General features: G+C 41.7%; 1 protein-coding gene across 1 annotated transcript in view; it reads left to right on the top strand.

The window, feature by feature from the left end:
- The window catches only part of SPON1 (spondin 1), a 295,842-nt gene that overhangs the window by 18,211 nt on the left and 256,468 nt on the right, over positions 1–21,163 (top strand). The window contains exon 2 of the mRNA XM_053562823.1: positions 2,438–2,544. Within this exon, the coding sequence (XP_053418798.1) occupies positions 2,438–2,544 (107 nt within the window). The remainder of the gene's footprint in view (positions 1–2,437; positions 2,545–21,163) is intronic.

Below are 21,163 nucleotides of genomic sequence, written 5' to 3'. Positions count from 1 at the left end.
AGAGACCCTTAGACTGCTTTGGGGCTATCTATCTGTCCTCAAAGATCCCAGCTCTGTCTACGGACACTGCCACGTACCACACTGTTCTTACTCTTCAATGGGTTTTTTTTCTCATTTTTTCTTCCTTTCTATCTGATCTTTTCATAGACATCAGTAGCCAATCAGAATTCTCCTTTACTTTGGCAGGATGACGGGCCAATCACAGCATGACCCTTGCAATATCTATGTCTTAAAGCTCTTCTCCATGATGTCACTGTGTCAGTGGCTCAGGGACCACTGCTACATTATCTAAGATAGCAGCTTTCGTGTTTTGGAATTGTAAGGTGCTTCACTTTCAGGACTAGAACTAATTTCAGGATTTTTTTTTTTTTTTTGAGACAAAATCTCACTATGTTGCCCTTGGTAGAGTGCTGTGGCATCACAGCTCACAGCAACTTCAAACTTTCGGGCTTAAGCGATTCTCTTGCCTCAGCCTCCCAGGTAGCTGGGACTACAGGCGCCCGCCACACGCCTTTCTATTTTTTTGTTGCAGTTGTCATTGTTGTTTAGCTGGCCCAGGCTGGTTTTGAACCTGTCAGCTTCCGTGTATGTGGCTGGCACTGTAACAACTGTGCTACGGGTTCTGATCCTAGTTTTAGGATTTAGAAGACTTAATACTCCTCCGCAACAGCAGATGCTTCTTATAATCACATACATATTAATATATGTTAAATGAATTGGTTTTTAAAGTTTAAAAATTAATGATTTGTTAATACTTATGGGAGATCCACATATATTATTCAGTATATGAAGCCGTGGGTAAAGTGTTAAACTGGAGATAGGGGGTCTTTAGTTGTGGCCCTAAGTCAGCCTCCAGATGTTCTTAAGACCCTGAGTGTATCTGTTCACCTTTCTGTGTCTATCTGTGAAATTGGAGGGCTGGATTAGAAAACAGTTGAAATCTCTCTGGAATTCTAATAGTCTATAATTCCATATCTAACGTCTAGAATCCCAGAATCTTAGCCCTTTAATGCAGGCAGTAATTTAAATCTCAATTTATGTCAATTTCAAGAAATTTGAAGAGAACATCTATTAATACCAGGCTCTGTACTAGATTCTAAGAATACAAAGAGAAAGAAAACCCAGCTTCTCTCCTCTGTTAATGCAGAGTCCAGTGCAAAAGGCCAGTCAAGAAAGAATTGTGATTCGGTACAAAAGCAACTGCAAAAGAAGATTTCCATTTTAGGAGATTAGGGCTCCAATGGGAGGGCTGACCATCACTGCCTTTCTGATGAGGTGGATTTCAATGTAGAAAGTTCTCTGGGCAGATGTGGAAAGGAAGAGTGTAACAGAGTCATAACTCTAGCTGCTGTAACAAGTAACCCCTCACAACCTAAGTTATTTCCAGCTCATGCAAAGTACAATATGGATGTTTCTGGTCAGTGGGTGATTCTTGTGGGGGTTTTCAAAAACCCAGTTTCCTTCCATCTTGTGGCGCCCCTGTCCTTGTCAGGGCATATCGGAGTCCTCTGCTGGGTCCCCTGCAGCCAGCAGGCAGAGGCAGGAGAGCAGAGGATCATGTAGAAAGTTTGCACGGGTCAGGCGTGGAAGCACAGTGTAGTAGTACCTGCTTAGCTGCAGTTTTGCTTTCTGTGGTTTCAGTTACCCCTGGCCAACTGTGATCCAAAAATATTAAATAGAAAATTCCAGAAATAAACAATTCATAGGTTCTAAATTGCATGCTATTCTGAGTACTGTCATAATTGTTCAGTTTTATTATCGTTGTTAATTTCTTATTATGCCTAATTTATAAATTAAACTTTATCACAGACATGATGGCATGTATAGAGTTTAGTACCACCTGTGGTTTTAGGCATCTCCCTGCGGGGAGGTCTTAGAACACATGCCCTACAGATAAGGGGATACTAAGTCATACAGTATATCATGTCTGTTCATGTCTTCCCCAGAAGTTGGCTATAAACTGACCTAACTGCAAGGAAGGCTTGGAAATGTGATCTAGCTAAGTTTCCACAAGAAAAAATGAAATATGTTTTGGAGAATACACACCAGCCTCTGCTACAAAGGCCATCCTGCTCCTATTTGTGCTGTGAAGAGCTAGATTTTTCTTGGGCCAATCTAATTGATGTATAATATTAGATAATTATCAAGATTGGGGTTTCTGACCAAATCAAGTTTGTATCTTTATCAAATTGGCATCTCTGATTGGTTCAAGAATTCCCAAGTAAGACAGCAGCTCAGGCATTGAGAAGCTCTGAAATGTAAGGAGCTGAGTGAAGAGGGAACTAGCTCTCTGCTCAGCAGATGAGGCTTTCCCACTATCCACTCCCCCTAGGACCCACAGGTCTGGGATACTGATGGAGAACTCAGGTCTATCCCATTTGACAAATGAGATCAGTTGATTTCGGTGCTTGAAACCTGCTTTCTTCTCTCTCCACAGTAACACTTTCTGCCGCTCCTCCCTCCTACTTCAGAGGATTCACATTAATTGCCCTCAAAGAGAACAGAGAGGGTGATAAGGAAGAAGACCACGCTGGGACCTTCCAGGTAAGACCCTACATGGGCTTATCCAGTGACCCTTGTTGGCCTGGACAGGTGCAAGTGTCTCAGGTGGCTTCACATGCAGTTCCCTTGACGACTTGCCAAGTGGGCTGAGTCCATCTGAAAGACCCGCAGTGGAGGGGGCAACAGAGCTGCAAGGCTGCTCGAGCAGGGCTGGCCACTGGGCAGGGCTTGCTCCACCCCCGCAGACGTGGTGCTCTCCTCTGAGCCCTCAGCGCCCTTTGGCAGCTGGCAGCCCAGCACAGGGAGAACACAGGGAGCCCTGGCAAGGCCCAGCTATTTCCCCCCTGAATGGGCTTTTCGTGATTGGTAATTCTCAAATACAAATGGAACAAGAGCTTGGACTGCCAGACTGGACAGAGTTCAAAGCGCAGGAGGACTATTAAGGAACGTAGAGATTGATTTATGAGGGAAGATTAAAAGAATTAAACATGCTTTGCTTGGCTAAATGAACAGGCCTGAGTTTAAGAGGTGGTAATGGTCTTTAAATGTCAGTCCTCGCAAAGCAGCCTTGTCCAAGGGAGGCTTCGTTTGACTTTGTACAAAAGGGTACAATAAGACGAAAGTGGGTCAGGAAAAGAAAGGGGATCTTGAAGGCAAGGGCCCTGACAGTGAGTCATATTTCACTGCAGAATATTATTCCGAGGGAAGTGGTAGGGACATCATCCCCTTTCAGAGGTTTAAAACAGGGCAAGTTGTCAGAACATGTCCCAGAAGGCCTGGGGTGATCTTAGGAGAAGGCCTGGTCACATTTGCTGTAACTGTTTCTCATCTCAGGTTTCCATTGTTCTGGAATTACTTTTTAGCTGGCATTTGCAAACTAAGAAGAAAAAAAAAAAGCTCAGTAAGAATACTTACCCTTCTGGCTGACTGATGGGGACTTGCATAATTCATGGGTTCCACAGAGCACCCTGCCTCCAAATACCTTCCTCATCCAAAGATATCTTCTAATCTCTTACGGCCAGGTTGTAATTTTGAATCCTGTGATTAAAAAAATGTTTTTCTGTTGTCTGGGATTCTAGGCTTTTGGCATAATGAGGTTTAATTCCATGCTCATTGGAATGTCTTTCTATGGCAAGATACTCTTGGCACGTATCTGAAAGAGTTACCCAATAATAATACTGACAACAGCCAATATTTGTTGGGTACTTACCATATGCCAAGCACTATGCTAAATGCTTTGCCTTATCTTAGTTTATCTTATCTCAGTTTAATTTAGTTTACTTTTGTTTAACTCTCAAAACAACCCTGGTACATAGGAATCATTATCTCTATTTTTAGACTGAGAGTCAGGCCTATTGGGGAGTGTTTTTTTTTTTTTTCTATTAATTTTTTTTGTTGTTGTTGTTGTTGTTGATTCATTGAGGGCACAAAAAACCAGGTTACACTGATTGCATTTGTTAGGTAAAGTCCCTCTTATAATCGTGTCTTGCCCTCCAATTTTTTTTTGGTAGTGCTTGGTTTAGTCTATTTTGGGCTGCTGTAACAGAATATCTTAAACTAGAGGGTCATTTATAAATAATAGAAGCTTATTCTCAAAGTTCTGGGGGCTAGTAAACCCAATGTTAAGGTGCCTACATCTTTTGAGGGCCTTCTTGCTGCGTCATCTTTTTCTGGAAGGCAGAAGAGCAAGTGAAGGTAAGAGCAAGAGATCAAGAGGGGCCTGAACTTGCTTTTATATCAGATTCAGGCCTGTGATAACAACATTAATCCGTCTACAAGGACAGAGCCCTCATGACCTCATCACCTCTTATTAGGCCCCACTTTCCAACACTGTTGCACTGGGGCTTGAGTTTCCAGCACATGGACTTTGGGGAACACATTCAAACTATAGCAGCACTGTTCTGGTTTAATTCAACACATGGATAGTCCTCTCCCACTCACCGTTATTTCTGCTCAGCCTAATCTTTGCCCTTGCAGCTGATTGGTGAACACAGGGCTCTGCTCACAGGTGGCAGTGAGTAAATATTTGCCAAATTAGTAAATGATTAAATGACTGTCACTGCCAGTGTCCATAACACAGTCCTGTTTGGGACTGTCTTGAAACTCGTAACTCTTTATGCATTTTTCCTTCTTCCTTTCTTGCTACATGGCAGTGCCTCCCAGAGTATGGTCTTTGAACCAGCAGCATCAGTGCCACCTGGGAACTTATTAGAAATGCAAACTTTTAAGCCTTTCCAGACTCAGTGAATCAGAAACTCTAGGGGTGGGGCCCCCACAACCTGGGTTTTCACAAGTGTGGAGGGTGCATCTGATGCATGCCCAAGTTGGAGAACTAGAGACAGAGACCAGCCCGTCTACTGTGCGATCCCCCATTACCACATTCTCAGCACATCCGTCTGTTCTCAGCTGTCGTCTCACTGTTTCCACCAGCTCTACTGGGCTAGAAATATGGCAATGCCTAGCATACGATCGTTATTAGACAGCTAAAACTTCCCATTGTGTTTGTGCCAGATCCTGTTCTGAGATAAATATTATCATTATTTTTCACAATGAGAAATTCTGGCACAGAACAATTAAGTGACTTTCCTAAGACCACCCACCTCTAAGCTGGGATTCAGACCCAGGCAGTTTGGCTGCAGGACCCTGCTGCACCCACTGTGTACACTGCCTCACAATGTGAGCAAGCTAATTGAAGAAATGAGGGCCGACCGTGACTCTGACATGATAGCAGTCTCTGTGCTGGGTGCTCCATATGCATCATTCTGCTTAATCCTTGTAGCAACCTTGTGAGGTTGGCATTGTTACCCCCATTTTTCAGATGGTGACACTGAGTCTCCAAGGGAATAAGTACTTTCACATCTCAAGGGTCCAAATGTTGTGCCAGGTTTTTCTCAAACTTCATCTCCTTACCCCTGTATCGCCCTGTCCCTGTTCCATTAAAATGTATGGTGCACTGGGGGTCCCATGGCCTCAGAGGTTAGGGGGGAAGGAATCATAGCCCATGTCCTTCATCTTACCTCTTCTGCTCCTAAGAGATGCAGCCCCCATGCCTGTCCCCTCTAGCTCTAGCATGAAAGTGCTGTCATCTTTGGAGGTGTTTGTTTATTCAGCATCATATGCTGAGCACCCCTGTGGTGCCAGGTATGGAGTTAGGCATTAAGGATAACTGAGTTATCCTTAGGCATTAAGGATAACTGATAAAAAAAAAAAAAAAAACCAAAACACTCCCCAAGTACTGAGAAAAATAGAGATGGAGCTGGAGTGTCCTTCGTGTCATCATCCCTCAAACTGACCTCTGTTGCTGACAGGTATGGCAGAGAGTCAAAAAAGTCATCCATTGGAACATAGCAGACAATCAGAAATGACAAATGCCATTGTTGTAAACAAAAAAACCCAAAGAGATTAATAAGTATTTAGATACGAGTATAGCCTTGTGTAACACCTTCACTCAAAATACGACAACTTTGAGCACTTCTCAACAAAATTCAAATGCTCTTTTTTAATGATACATAATATGCCCGATATTTGTGGGGCAGATGTGACATTCTGTTACATGTATAGAGTAAGGAATGACCCAGTCGAGGTATTTATGGTATTCATCACTTTGAGTATTTATCATTTCTATGTGTTGGGAACAATTCCAATCCTCTCTTCTGGGCCTTTGAGATATAGAATATGTTATTGTTAACTATAGTCACTCGATATCCTTTAAATCTGATTAAAGATTGTATTTATGGCTCTAAAAGTAACTTTGAAAGTGGGTTATTTTTCTTTTAAGTGAGTAAGCCCTTACATGGAGAACACAGACTTACTAAGCGCAAACACAACAAAAGGAAACTTTAACGCTGCCTTCACTCCTCTTTAGCCTTAGTAGGGAGGGTAGGGGGCTTCCTGGTATAGGGAAGGTTACAGCTCCCACCACTCCCAAGACAGTCCAAGGAGAAGGGGGTGGGGCCACCTGCTCTGGATCTGTCTGCAGGTCCCAGCATAGCATCATTGGCACACAGGGCATTTGTCTCTGGCCAGGGAGGGGACAGACACAATCACTCTTGATGAGCTAGCTAGTTAATTGAAAGTGACAAGAAATTCAGGGACTAGATTTCCTGTGCAAAACTAACCCACCATTTTTTTTAGGTTAGCACAGTAACTTCTTTTCTTTTCAAATTAATATGAGGGTACAAATTTTTAGGTTACATTGTTCTCACTTCCGAGGTAAAGTTCAAGTTGTAGGAGAGCCCCTCACCCAGGGGGACACGCTAAACACCCTCGCATTGTGCATATTAGGTGAGATCCCACCAAATGCCCTCCCTCCTCTGCCAATCGCCCTCCCTCTCCTTCCTCACCCTTCTCCCTTGCTAGACTAGATTTGTGTTTTATCATTTGTATGAGCATGTGTTTATATAGTGGTTTCATATTAGTATTGAGTACACTGGATACTTTTTTCCCCATTCTTGAGATACTTTACTAAGAAGAATGTGTTTCAGCTCCGTGCAGGTAAACATAAAAGATGTAGTCTCTATCTTTTTATGGCTGAATAGTATTCCATAGTATACACGTACCACAGTTTGTTAATCCATTCATGGATTGATGGGTGTTTGGGTTTCCTCCATGACTTGGCAACTATGAATTGAGCCACAGTAATCATTCTGGTGCAAATGTCTTTGTGGTAAAATGATTTTTGTTCTTCTGGGTAGAGACCTAGTTAATGGGATTTTAGGATTAAATGGAGGATTGACTTTTAGTTCTTTGAGAATTCTCCATACTTCTTTTCATAAGGTTGCATTAGTTCCACCAATTCTTAAAAATTGTATTACTAGGCTTGGTGCCCATAGCTCAGTGGTTAGGGTGCCAACCACATACACTGGGGCTGGCAGGTTCGAACCAGGCCCGGGCCTGCTAAACAATGAGAATCGCTTAAGCCGAAGAGTTTGAGGTTGCTGTGAGCTGTGGACGCCACGGCTCTCTACCGAGGGTAACATAGTAAGACTGTCTCAAAAAAAAAAAAAAAAAAAAATTGTATTACTAGCTGGGTGTGGTGGTATGCACCTGTAGATACTCATTTCCTGAGATATTGGGGTGTCCTCATCTGTTTACTGTAGGGAAGTACTGTCCTTTCCTACATTTGACATAGGATTAAGAGACCTGTATAGAAAGAACTACACTGCAGCATGTGAGGTTCTATAATTGCTGCGTGTGTGCAAATAAGAAAAATCTTTTACAGAAAATGGGCAGTGAGTGCTGATTTGGAAGGATAGAAAGGATTGACAGAGACAGTAACTTTTGAGCTATAACTTTTGGTTGAAGTTTGCATCTGGGCAAGGGATGAAGAGGAAGCGTGCATGAGGACCACTCCATTCTTGCCTTGCTCCTCTACTTTAAAATGTGCCACATTTTAATGTTTGACTGTATCTTCTTTGACAAGTACACAGAGCCTCCCAAGGGCCCAGGATAAATTTTCTTAAATAAATAAGGGAACCAGGGGATAAACGACATGCCTGAGGAGCCCACTTGGTGTGAACTGCCCCTGCAGAGCTGTGATGCTAAAAGAACCATCAAAAGAATAAAATTTAAAAGTGTCGTGAATACCTCTCGCTTGACACTTGTTTTCTTGCTTAAAATTGCTACATGGAAATCATTTCTAAGGAGAGCAGGAGACCGTGCACACTGTGGGTGCCTGGGATGGATGTGGGGTCTTCACACTTCCACAGCCCCGGTCTCTGGTTACTGCTACCAGAAAAAACAAAAAGGCATTTTCCTTCCTCGCAAGCAAGCCCTCATCTGGGAACCAGATGCCTTGTTGAGACTTACATGTCTCTCTCCCCTCAAAAGAAGAGCACACCTGTGTTTTGTGTTAGAAAATACAGAAAAGGGTAAAAACAGCATGAGGAAGAAATAAAAATATGTCATCTCATAATCTAGAGATAATCTCTTTAGCATTTAGGGATATTTCCTTCCAGATTATATATGATATATAAAAACATAGAATTTTATGTATACAAAGGCATGTCAAACCTTTTTTCTTTTCTGCCACACATTCGGAAAAGAAGAATTGTCTTGTGCTACATTTTTTTTGTTGTTGTTATTGGGGATTCATTGAGGGTACAATAAGCCAGGTTACACTGATTGCATTTGTTAGGTAAAGTCCCTCTTGCAATCCTGTCTTGCCCCCAAAAGGTGTGTCTTGGGCTACATATTAAATACACAAACGCTAACAAAAGCTGATGAGCAAAAGAAAAGGTCTGTGCATACTTTTTGCAATATCTGACACCCCAGATAAGCAAACCAGTCCTCACATAATCCCCCATGGGCCACAAATTGGACACCCCGACTGGAACCATACTGAATATAGGGTCTTATATCCTATTTTATCTTTTTTATCTTGTGAACATTATAATTATGAGCATATTTCAATGCAATTAAATATTATTCCACATGATTTTTAATCACCTTATCATACTCCATCATACTCTTGAATTATAATTTATTCAGCCTTTCCACTATTAGCAGGCAAGATAGATGGTTCCTGTCTTTTTTTCTTACTTTTATTAAAAAAAAAAACTCTGCAGTGAATACCTTCGCATCTGTGATTATTTGCTTATGATTAACTTAAAGCATAGAGTCAAACTAAAGTTTCTCTTCCTCTGTACATACACACACAAACGTGTGTGCACACTTGTATGTCCACAGGGTGTCTATAAAGGCTCATATGAAATGAGAAATGAGTGCCTCTATTTCTCCAGGTGGTCATTTGGGTTCTGACAGTGTCAGTGGTGGACACACAGGTTATCATGACGGTCAGAAGTTTCTCTGTTTTCAGGCTGCTCTTCCTGCTTCAAAACATGCATCTGATCACTTTTTCAATTCCATCTTAGCTTTGCTATTTAAAATATACAATGAGGGGTGGCGCCTGTGGCTCAAGGAGCAGGGCGCCGGTCCCATATGCCAGAGGTGGCGGGTTCAAACCCAACCGCGGCCAAAAACCAAAAAAAAAAAAAAAATATATATATATATATATATACAATGAGCATATGGAAATTATCTTGAGTTTGGGAATCATTAGACTTGGATTCCAATACTGCCTCTACTAGCTGGGTCAAGCAGTTGCTTAATTTCTCTGAACCTTCGTTCTTTCATCTACAATATAGCTCAAAATAAACTAATATATTTAAATGGCCAACACAGTGACTACACATAGTAGACTCTTAATTAATGTCTTCTCCTTTGAACCAGCAGTGGAGAGCACACTTTCCACAGCTCTTCTACGGTGAATCAGAAACTCCATTCTTTTGTAGATGTGGCCATCCAAGGAGCAGGGCTGAATCTCATCTTAGGTGTAATGGACTAGCTAGCTATCTGACTTTACAGGGGAGGGGAGGAACATGTTTCTCTGATTCTTTTCTATCTTTATTGCAACATGATTGGGAAGGCTATAAAATAAAATGAAAATTTCGTGTTACTGGATATATGATACCTAAACAAGACTCTGTTCTATGTGGGTGCTAAATGGCTGGCTGGGTTTAATCACCAGTTTTATGAACTACTCCCACCCATAGCAGCTTCACCAAAAATGGGATTTTAATTCTGCCTTGGCAAAAGGCTCCACATCAGGAGTATGAGCAGATAGAGGAGATTACAGCTATCACCTCCAGGTACTATTCTAGTCACTTCCTATACTTTAATTCTCTCCCTCTTGGCTGGACATTCTGGGAGACCTGGGACTGTTTCCTTCACAACAGCACCCAGCCCTGGGCACAATGCCAAGCACACAATGTCAGAGCTCACATGTTTGTCACATACATAAATTCTTTTTTTTTTTTTTTTTTTTGAGACAAAGTCTCAATCTGTAGTCCTGGGTAGAGTGTTGTGGCATCACAGCAACCTCAAACTCCTGGGCTCAAGTGATCCTTTTGTCTCAGCCTTCCAAGTAGCTACAGATGCACACCACCATACCCAGATAATTTTTCTATTTTCAGTAGAGACAGGATCTTGCTCTTGCTCGAGCTAACCTAGAACTCCTGAGCTCAGGCATTCTACTCACCTCAGCCTCCCAGAGTGGTAGGATGACAGCTGTGAGCCACTGCACCAGCCCAGAAATAAATTTCTTAATCTCCTCTCTGACTAACACCCCCTTGTGAAGTAGGCACTCTTAGCATTCCCATTTACATGCAAAGTAATACTGAGCAAGTTAGAAATTTGACACAAAGCCAAAGGCAGTGAACAAGGACTAAGCCATCTAAGGTCTCTGTCCTTTTCTCTGTTCTGCATCTCTTATAGATCAGGGGGCAGATGTGTGCGAGGAAGACAGAAATCAACTACTTGGTCCTCTAAAAATCTTTTCCAGTTGTTCCTAGGATCATGCCAGGTTTACATAATAACTCCACAGATCCATCATCCTTCAGGTCTCAGCCCTTCAAATGCCATCACTCCTGTCTTCCTTTCATCCCAATTAGAATCTGTGCCCCCTGCTGGGTCTCACTGTGTTGCAAGTCCCCTTTCCCTCACAAGGTTTTGTGAGGAGGCAGAAAACTGGGCTGTGGCCATCTGTATTCCCTCCACTATTTCTGTATGTCCATCATGGCCTCACCAAGGCCTGGCACACTCACCCGTTGATAAATGCTTTCAAGATTGATGAGTGACTGACTGTGGCTGGAATTTCAGGCCCTTCCTATTCATTTGCTGACATTAGTTGGGCTCATACTTTTTTGCATAGAAATTAGCATTGTTTCTACATCTATTTTCTAAAGGTCTAGAATTCATTTTCAAATACATGATAGACTTGTTTAGAAGATAATACGTAACTTTTACTACCAAAAAAAGAACTTTTTTTCATTTATCTATTTGTCATTGAAGTGTTTTTAAAAATGCTACCTTTTAAGAATGTGGCTTTGCTATCCTTTCATCTTTACAATGAGACTGATGAGCCTCCATCCAGATCTAAGTATTCTATGGGATAGGTCTTAATTCTGGATTTGCTCAAAGCCATTGTGTTTGCTTTTTAAAATAGAGTTAAAAAAATAAAAAAATAAAATAGAGTTAAATGCAAAGAGTGAATGGATCATAGCTTACTGAAACAGTAGCCTATTGTAGGATATTTAGGTAATTTTCTTAATATTATCAATAGTTTAACAGTACACATTTTTATAAATAAAAAAGTCATTTTATTTATAAGAAATAAATGACATTACTGTGTATAAGGCATGTCATTTATATCTGAGGATAGAGCAGACAAAAGTCCCTGCCCTTGTAGGTAAGTTTCTATATTTTAGATCCTTTCTATAGGATAGAGTACCAAGTTCCTGGGTACTCCAGGAACTCCAAGTTTAAGGGTTTTTAAACTCTTGATACATACACTTGTTACTATATCACTTTCCATCAGACCTAACCAAATAAGAGTTTGAGTAGGAGCCTGACCCAGAGCTTATTAGAAAGAAGATATAACTTTTGCTAAGTTACTTTGTCTTAGTTTTTCCCCCTTGGACACAAAACTCTCTCCAGTTGACCCCCAAGCTGATACCCAACATCCTATAGTCCTTCACGTTCAGGAGGCCAGCATATTGTTCTGGGTGAAGTTCCCATCTATCTACCTTGAGGTTCCTAAACAGATCTCACAAATCCTGTTCTTATACAATTACCTCCTTGGAATAAAGTTTAAGACCTGGAAATTTTTTTCCTGGTAAGTTAATTACTCAACATGGGCCCTCTTTCCAGCATTTCACGGTTCTTCTAGATTTAACATCTTTTATCCAACATGGTTGATAGAAGAGGCTGCAAAGACTATGTTTCCTCTTCCCACCATCTGGGATGCTCTTCCCCAAGATCTCCAGAAGGCTCCCTCCCTCACCTGCCTCAGATTTCTGCTCCAATGTCAGTTTTATCAGAGTCCATTTCTTACCACATTTTGTGTTAGGGGAGCCTATTGCAGCCCCACACCTCCCCTTCTCCCTCCTCCACCTCCCCTCCATCTCCTCCTCTTCTCTTGTGACAAAGGACCTAGTTAGCCCCACCCCCAAAGTTCACACCAAGGACCCTAACTCACCAAAGCCTTCTGAGCAAGCTGGGAAATGTATCCATCATCTATGGCCCCACATAAAAGGGGTCTCCATCTGCTCCCAGGTGCAGATGCCCTCTTTGCACTGCCCAGGCAAGGTTGATGTCCCTTTCAACAAACCAGGCCTGAACATCTCCGCTTAGGTCTCATCTCTGGGCTCCACCACTTACACCTGTTATTTTATAAAACATCTCCACCATTCTGAATCTCATTTGCCCTGCTTCAATTCTCTTCATTTGACTTAGCATCACCTGACAAAAGCATCACCCTATGCTTGCTTGCTTATTAGCCATTCCGTTCTCCCTCACTGCCAGGTGACTCTACAATGGTAGAGACATTACTTTGTTCCATACTCTATCTGTTCATCACTGTAACAGTGCAAGGCGCATAGTAAGTAAGCATTTAACAAATAGCTGTCAGTTGATTAGGTGTGCCTTTTTGAAATCAGCCTAAGAAATAAGTTGTTTTTGACCATGAAATGAGACTGTCTTATAGAAATGATAAGGATTCTTTCTGAGATCTTCTCAGAGCTCATTTATCCCCCAAAGTCATCTGACACCCCAAATATGCCTCACACATACTGATATCAAGACACATGTGCTTGCACACACTCCTTCTGGCCTCTTTCCAAAACAACCTGTACTTAATTGCACAGCTGTCTTTCTGGGTCCTAGCATAGGACTTTATCTGAATCCTGATTTAATTGTATCATTTCACTGGTGATATAATCATTCCAACCTCTCATTGACTGCATAAGCCGGAACCACTTAATTTAACCATGCTGAGCTTCAGTTTCCTTGCCTGTCAGATTTGGAATTATGCTTACGTCAAGAGTTAGATGAGGACTGCCAGTGTCCACTATGACATGTGAAGAGCTTAGAAGTCATCACTCCTGTCCTCGCAAGAAAAAGGTGAGAATAACAATAGTTCCATCAGAGAACTGAGGTCACAGGGAAAACCTTTGTCCCCAGTGGCCCCCCAAATCCCTGTGGAGACAGATGAGTACTTATAAAATCCTAGCTTATCAGGAGCAGAAGCTGCTGGAAATTGTAACTAACAAGAATACTTATATGATGGTTGATGAATAGCCAGAGGCTGAGTGTGGACTAGCTTGAGAGTTCAATTCCTGGGAGCCCAGTCTTAGAGTGATACCCACACTTTGGGGAATTTTACCTTCAAGAGCTCCCACCTGGTTCTCACAGTGAAGATCAAAGAAAAATCCCCTCCAGCTTCAGGTGTAGAGAGGAAAAAATAACTATTTTGAAATCTCCATAACAAAGGTATACCCTCAAGGAAAACTCTCATCCAACCCGGGGGAGGAGCGATTAGCCAATTCCAGCCCCCTCTAGCCTTCCTCTCACACATGCCGAGAAAAAAGAGGATAAGAAACTTCCCTGAAGATCAAAGCCCAGAGACACTGACCCAACAAAATACTGAGATCTAATCCTAAAATTAGTTTTCCTGTCCTTCTCAACTCCTTACCACCAACAGGGCTCCAGTATAAAAACAGTAGGTTACAACTGAGAGAGCTGCAAGGCACCAACTCTACATAAGAAATAGTTTCTAGGGAAAACCAAAGACGCCAGGGAACAGTGGAAGAAACTGAAGCCTCTGACATCTATGACTACAGAGAACTTAAACAACCTGACTTCTAGCCAAGTAAACATAAAACCTCATGCTAGAGTGCTATTCATCTCAGTTTCTTTCACACTATATATTGTGTCTGATTTTCAACAAAAAAATTAAAAGTTTTGCTGAAAGGCAAGCAAGAAGCACAGGCTGAAGAGATAGAACCAGACCCAGATGTGACAGACATTTTGGAATTATTAAACAGGAAATTTATGAAACAACTATGATTAATACATGAAGGGTCTAATTCCTGGGGGGCCTAACTCAGCCCTACCTGAATCCCCCCCACTCCTAAGACAAAGGACACAAAAGACCTAGTTAGCCCCACCTCTGAAGTTCAAGCCAAAGGTCCCTAACTCACCAAAGTACTCAGGGCAAGCTGTGGAATCTGCCCAACCCCCATATAAAGGGGTCTCTAACTGCCCCAGGTGCAGATGCCATCTTTGCACTGCTCTGGCAGGTCACTGTCCTAAACTTCTCTGCTCCCTCCCAATCTTCTCTCTGAGTGCTGCCATTTACATCTTTCACTAATGGAGAAAGTGACAACATATAAGAAGAGATGGAAATGTAAGCAAAGATTTGGAAACCCTAGAAAGGAATCAAAAGGAAATATTAAAAATCAAAAGCACTTCAGGTGTATCCAGATGAAGTAGAATGATTTTGAAGTATTTCTTCTTTTTCTATTGTCCATAAGATTTGGCATGATCTGTTTTTTGAAATTATCTTTTATTTTCATTTATAAATATTAGTTGTCTATTTTTTGAGTCTTTGGAACAAAAATAAGAAGATGTTAACTGACAACTCCATACTGAACCTCAGAGTCAAAGCATTATATGATAGACATACTCTTATCTGACAATGTCAATGTTACTTTTTTTGCATTATTATTATTATTGCTCAATATTTCGTTGGAGCAATCGTCTGATTTCTTTTCTGAATGTATTTATCTTCGTTCTTTATGATGTTTTTGTTTCTAGTCCTTGTCTTGAACATTGTTAATGTTATTAAATTTTAAGCCTTTTTAATTTTGTGAAGGCAAAAAGTGGAAACCAAATAAACACATGTATATGTATAGAGAAAATTAAAAAATAAATAAAAATAAAAACCCCTGTAACCGACGTATGTAATGCCTTTGGTGAGCTGTTCAGCAGACTGGATACAGCCAAGGAAAGAAGCAGTGAGCTTGAAGATACAGCAATAGAAATATTCCCAACTGAAATGAAAGAGAAAAAAAGAATGGAAAACAAAATGAAATATCCAAAAACTGTGGGAAAATGACAAAATATGTAGCATATGTATAATGGCAATATTTGACAAAGAGAGAAAGGAGAAGAAATATTTAAAGATTAGATGAAATAATAAATTTAAAAGTTTATTATAGACCTGGCACCCATCACTCAGTGGATAAGGTGCGGGCCACATACACCAATGCTGGCAGGTTTGAGCTCGGCTGGACCTGCTAAAACAGCAATGACATCTGCAACAACAAAACAAAATAGCCGGGTGTTGTGGCGGGTGCCTGTAGACCCAGCTACTTGGGAGGCTGAGGCAAGAGAATCACTTAAGCCCAAGAGTTTGAGGTTGCTGTGAGCTGTGATGCCACAGCACTCTACCGAGGGTAAAATAGTGAAACTCTGTCTCAAAAAAAAAGAAAGTTTGTTATGGTAAGTAGTTGGTTCATACCAAGTTAGTAATGTATGGTAGCTTCAGTGAATATTGCTAGCATTATTGTTGTTGTTATTAATTGATAGATGAAAACACCAGAATTGAATCAAAGACAACCCTTTAAAGAGGATGGCCTCCACTGGGGTAGTGGGGAACTTCTTCCTTTAGATGGGGAGAGGGCAAGGAAAACTTGACAATACTCAACAATAAATTTTTTTTTTTTTTGAGACAGATTCTCACTTTGTCACCCTCGGTAGAGTGCCATAGCATCATAGCTCACAGCAACCTCAAACTCCTGGGCTCCAGTGATTATCTTGCCTCGGCCTCTCGAATAGCTAAGACTACAGGTGCCCACCAAAAAAACCTGGCTATTTTTTTTTAGAGACAGGGTCTCACTCTTGCTCAAATTTGTCTGAAACTCATGAGGCTCAAAGCAATCCACTCAATGTCTCAGCCTCCTCCCAGAGTGCTAGGATTACAGGTGTGAGCCACCGTACCCGGGCTTAATAATCAACAATTTGATGGTGAACAAGAAGGAAGGTGAGAGAGTTCACATAGGATGTCCTCTATATAATTCTGACTTTAATAATAATTTCTCCCTTACAGCAGATTATGGAGAAAATTAAATAATTTATAACAGTGGTTTTCAAATTGTAGTAAATGTCACAATCTCTTGGTTGTTTAGAATATACCTCTCTGGACTTCAACCCAGAGAATTTGCTTCTGTGCCTCTAAGGGGGTGAGGAATTGGGGCCAAGGACCCTGCCTATATTACAAACATCTCATGTGAATCTGATACAGGGGCCCCAAAGATCACCCTATAAGAACCACATAGGAATGTCCATCAAAGCCTGGCTGACACATGCTCAGCAAATGTTTTCCAAGGAGACAGAGGGAAGCTGATCTGCGGAGAAAGGGTAGGGCTGGAACCTGAGGAGATGGGACAAGGGCAGGAGGACTATGGTGGGGAGCCCACGAAACGTGGGCAAAGTGGATGGAAGGATTGCCCAGCAACAGAGGGACCCTGAGTACAAAACACCTATTCCTAAAGGGGACTTTCAGACTGGATTTGTAATTTTCTCCATCAGCTCTCCAGAGTCTGGTTCCAGGAGCGAGTGGACATGCAGTATGGTTTTTCTGGAACTGGCTAATGGGAGGACAGGGGAGATGGACAGGCACAGGCAACCCTCAAGGGGAGAGACCCAGGCACTCTTGAAAGGCTGCGCAGAGGTTCAGGTTGCTGAAGAAGGAAGTCCCTCCCAATATCTAACTGTCATATAAAACACCCCAAAAGTCCCAGGATGCCACATCCCCTCCCACCACTGTCTGATTTCTCTGTCCTCATCAGAGCCAAGCATCTCAGGAGAGTTGGGCCTACATGTTTCCTCTACTTCTTCCCTGTGCATCCACTTCCCAACCCCACCAATCTGGTGTTGCCCCCTTGGTCCACCAAAACAACTCTTGGCAATTTCTTCAATTCTCTGCTCACGTCTTTCTGGCTTTATTTATTTTTTCTGCCTCTAACTTTGCCTTTATGTGCTTCTCTCCTCCCCCTGACCTCTTAATCTTGGTTTCTCAAACTTAGCTGTTTTGTCCCACAGAACTCACAGCTGGAATTGTGGCAGAGGATTTCCACATGAGGGAGTGTCCCAAACCATCCAGAGATGGGGCTGGGCCTCCAAAGAAAGAAGCACTAATGCCAGGGTGATTGGTCTAAAGCACTTATTAGGAGAACTTGCTTATGGAGTGCTAAGGCCGTCCTGGAGATGGACATCAAGGGAAAAGGGGTTCAGCCTAGGTACTTGGGTGGCCATGGGGCCAAGGGCCAGGGTATGAAGTCTTTATGAGGGTTTAAGAAATATGACTCAGGGATGGCTCCAGTTTCTTTCTGTGTTTTGGGCAACAACCTAGATACCCTTATCAGTCCCTGGGAATGTTCAAGGCCCTGGTTTCAGGCCTGCAGCTGGCTGGGTCACAGAGCAGTCAAGGCACTCTCTGATCTTCCATCAAGACACAGAAATAAAGCAGGTGCGAAGGGGCCCATGGGACCCCACATCAACGCTATGGACATCAGGGCAAGATAATTCTTTTGAAATAAATTTTATTGTGTATAGTTGAGGATTATAACATAATGTTATGAGATACATATAGATAGAAAAATGGTTACTATAGTGAAATAGATTATTACTGCACTCATTATCTCACATAGTGACTTGTTTGTGTGTGATAAGAGCAGATAAAATCTACTTAAATAAAAGTCCCCAATATAATGCAATTTTATGGACTTTAGTTTTCATCTTGTACATTAGCTCTCTAGGCTTATTCATCCTGCTTCTCTGCCTTTTTTGCCTTCTTTGAATAATATCTATTTCCTCTTGGCCCCCCGCATTGATAACCACTGTTTCATTTTCCATCTCTGTATCTGAGCTCTTTAAAAAAATTCCACATTTAAGTGAAATTATGCAATATTTTTCTCTCTGCCTGGCTTACTTCACTTAGCATAATGTCCTCCAGTATGTCGTGGTGAATGTCAAGATCTCCCTTGTGAAAGCTGAATAATATTCCATTGTATATAAATACTGTGTGTTCATTATCCATTCCCCCAATGATGGACGCTTAGGTTGTTTCCATATCTGAGCTATTGAGAGCTATTCCATATCTGAGCTACAGTAAACATGGGTATGCAGCTATCTTTACGGCATGGTAGTCTTATCCTTTGGATACATACCCAGAAGTAGGATTGCTAGATATTATGGTAGTTTATTTTTAATTTTTTGAGAAACCTCCATTCTCTTTTCCAAAATGGATATACAAATCTACATTCTCATCAACAATGTACAGGGTTCCCCTTTCTCCGCATCTTCACCAACATTTGTTATTTATCATGTTTTTGATGATAGCCACCCTTATGGATGTGACATGATAGCTCATAGTGGTTTTAATTTGCATTTCCCAGATGATTAGCAATGTTGAGCACTTGTTGGTCTTCTTTGAAAAATGTCTGTTAGGGTTCTTTGCCCATTTTTTAAATTGGCCTATTTGGTTTCTCAGCTATTGAGTTGTAAGAATTCTTTCTAAATCTTAGATCTTAACCCCTTAATAAATGTATGGTTTGAATTACTTTTTTTCTAGCTCATAGATTGCTTTTTTGTTTCCTTTGCTGTGTTTTAATTTGATATAGCCCCACTTACTTATTTTTGTATCTGTAGCTTGAATTTTTGGTGTGATATCCAAGAAAATCACTACTGAGGCCAATGTCAAGAAAGTTTTCCCCTAAGTTCTCTTCCAGGAGTTTTATGGTTTGGGAGTCAGACAGTTCTTTGTTGTTGACAGCTTCCTGTGCATTGTAGTATGATGAGCAGCATTCCTGGCCTCTACCCACTATAGGACAGAAGCAGTCCCTGCCCTCACTAGTTGTAATCACCAAAAATGTTTCTAGTCATTGTCAAATGTACCCTAGGGGATATACTTACCCTCCTGGAGACCCATCATCATGTACCCCTGGACAACCAGAGTAACCTCTCTGTACCCACTTTTGGAGCCTCATAGTGGTTCTGCTCCATGGCCTTCAGTGGGATGTGTGATCGATATTTAAGGTCAGACAGGGACTTAATTTCATTCTTTGATGTATTCTTTGTGTTTTCAGCATCTAGAAAAGAGCTTAAAACACAGTAGATGCTCAATAAATGTTTGTTGAAGGTAGTCAAATAAGGGGTCACTAATTTCAGGAAGAAGACAAAGCTTATTAACAGCCTACAAGGCTCAGCAAAGTCTGGCCCTACTCAACTCTTTACCTTTTCTCATACCATCTCCCTTTGCTCTCTGGACTCTGGACACCTTGGTCTTCAAAGAATACTCCCAGATTACTCCTGCCCCAGGATCTGTTGCAGAAATTTCCAGTTATAACTTTGTTCATATTTGGTGACTATTTGATTAATGTCTGCTTTAGTCTGTTTGGGCTGAGACTGGGTAGCTTATAAACAACAGACTTTATTGCTCACAGTTCTTGGGGCTGGAAAGTCCAAGACCAAGGTGACAGTAGATTTTTTGACTAGTGAAGGCTTATTCCTCATAGATGGTGCCTTCTTGCTGTGTCCTCACGGAGGAGGAAGGGGAGGGAGCTCACTCAGTCCTCCTTCATAAAGGCAATAATCCTATTCATGAGGGTAGAGCTGTCATGACTTAATCACTTCCCAAAAGCCTTACCATTTAATACTATCACATTGGCTGTTAGGTTTTAACATATGAATTTTGGAAGACATCAATATTGAAACCATAGCCATGTCCATTTTTTCCCCATCAAATGATGACAGGGGCCATTATATTTCCAGTGGTTAGCATATTGTCTGACACACATAGATGCTCAATAAATATGGATTGCAGTGACAAATGAAGGGATAATGGGATAATGGAATAATGATGGGGCTGAGATCAGATATAGGAAGAGGACAAGGTTTGAGGCCAAGGTCATAGCTCCATTTTGCACATGTTAAATGGCCTGGCGGGTAATTTAGCTGGAGAGGTCCACTCTGTGTTGGGAATTTATTGGGAGCTCAAGACAGACTCTAGGCTGGTTATTTAGATGGAGGTGGCTGGTGATAGTGGTTGGCAGGAAAGGTGGGAGACATCAGAAGATCCATGTCTGCAGATGAGAGGGAACTAAGAGCAGGCTGGGAGGTCATTTAGGAAGGACGAGCCATAAATGTGAGAGATACAGACAGAACTATGTGCAGAGATGGAAAGGAGGGACAGGAAGAGGGACCCGTAAACAGCAGGTAAGGCCAAGTGAAGGCAGAGGATGTGCTAAAGGTAGAATGAGGGCCTGGGGAGACTGGGGAAGGGCTAGATTTTCCAAGAAGAAGGAAGATCCTGCTGACAGAGGCCAAGCAGGAAACATGAGTGAAGTGTGTTTTTGTGCACATGCATGCATGTGCAAGGGAAGCACCATGCTACTCTCTATGTGAATCATCTTGATAGATCATCTAACATCTGTTTACAGCAACCCAAACTCTCTGAGGCAGCTAATGCAGGTAATGCTCGTTCTACTCTAGATGTAACATTAAATTGGATTCATATCCTAGACCTGTGCTCTTTCCCCTGAGCCATACTATCTCACTTGGTTCTAGCCCACCTGTCCAGAACTTGAAGACATCTTACTGTTACTGTCTTCTTTCAATGGCTCCAACTACTCCAGATGAAACTGGCCTCCAACCAGGAGAAAATATAAGGCCCTTGGTAAATGGCACTATAATAGGATTTCAACTTCAAGAAATCCTGATGTTCCTTGTAATACCCTCTCCTTTTCTTTAATAGGTTGCC

Source organism: Nycticebus coucang, chromosome 14 (genome assembly GCF_027406575.1).
Source record: "Nycticebus coucang isolate mNycCou1 chromosome 14, mNycCou1.pri, whole genome shotgun sequence".
NCBI lineage: Eukaryota > Metazoa > Chordata > Mammalia > Primates > Lorisidae > Nycticebus > Nycticebus coucang.
The sequence above is the reverse complement of the archived record's forward strand: the minus strand, read 5'-3'. Positions and strand labels throughout refer to the sequence as shown.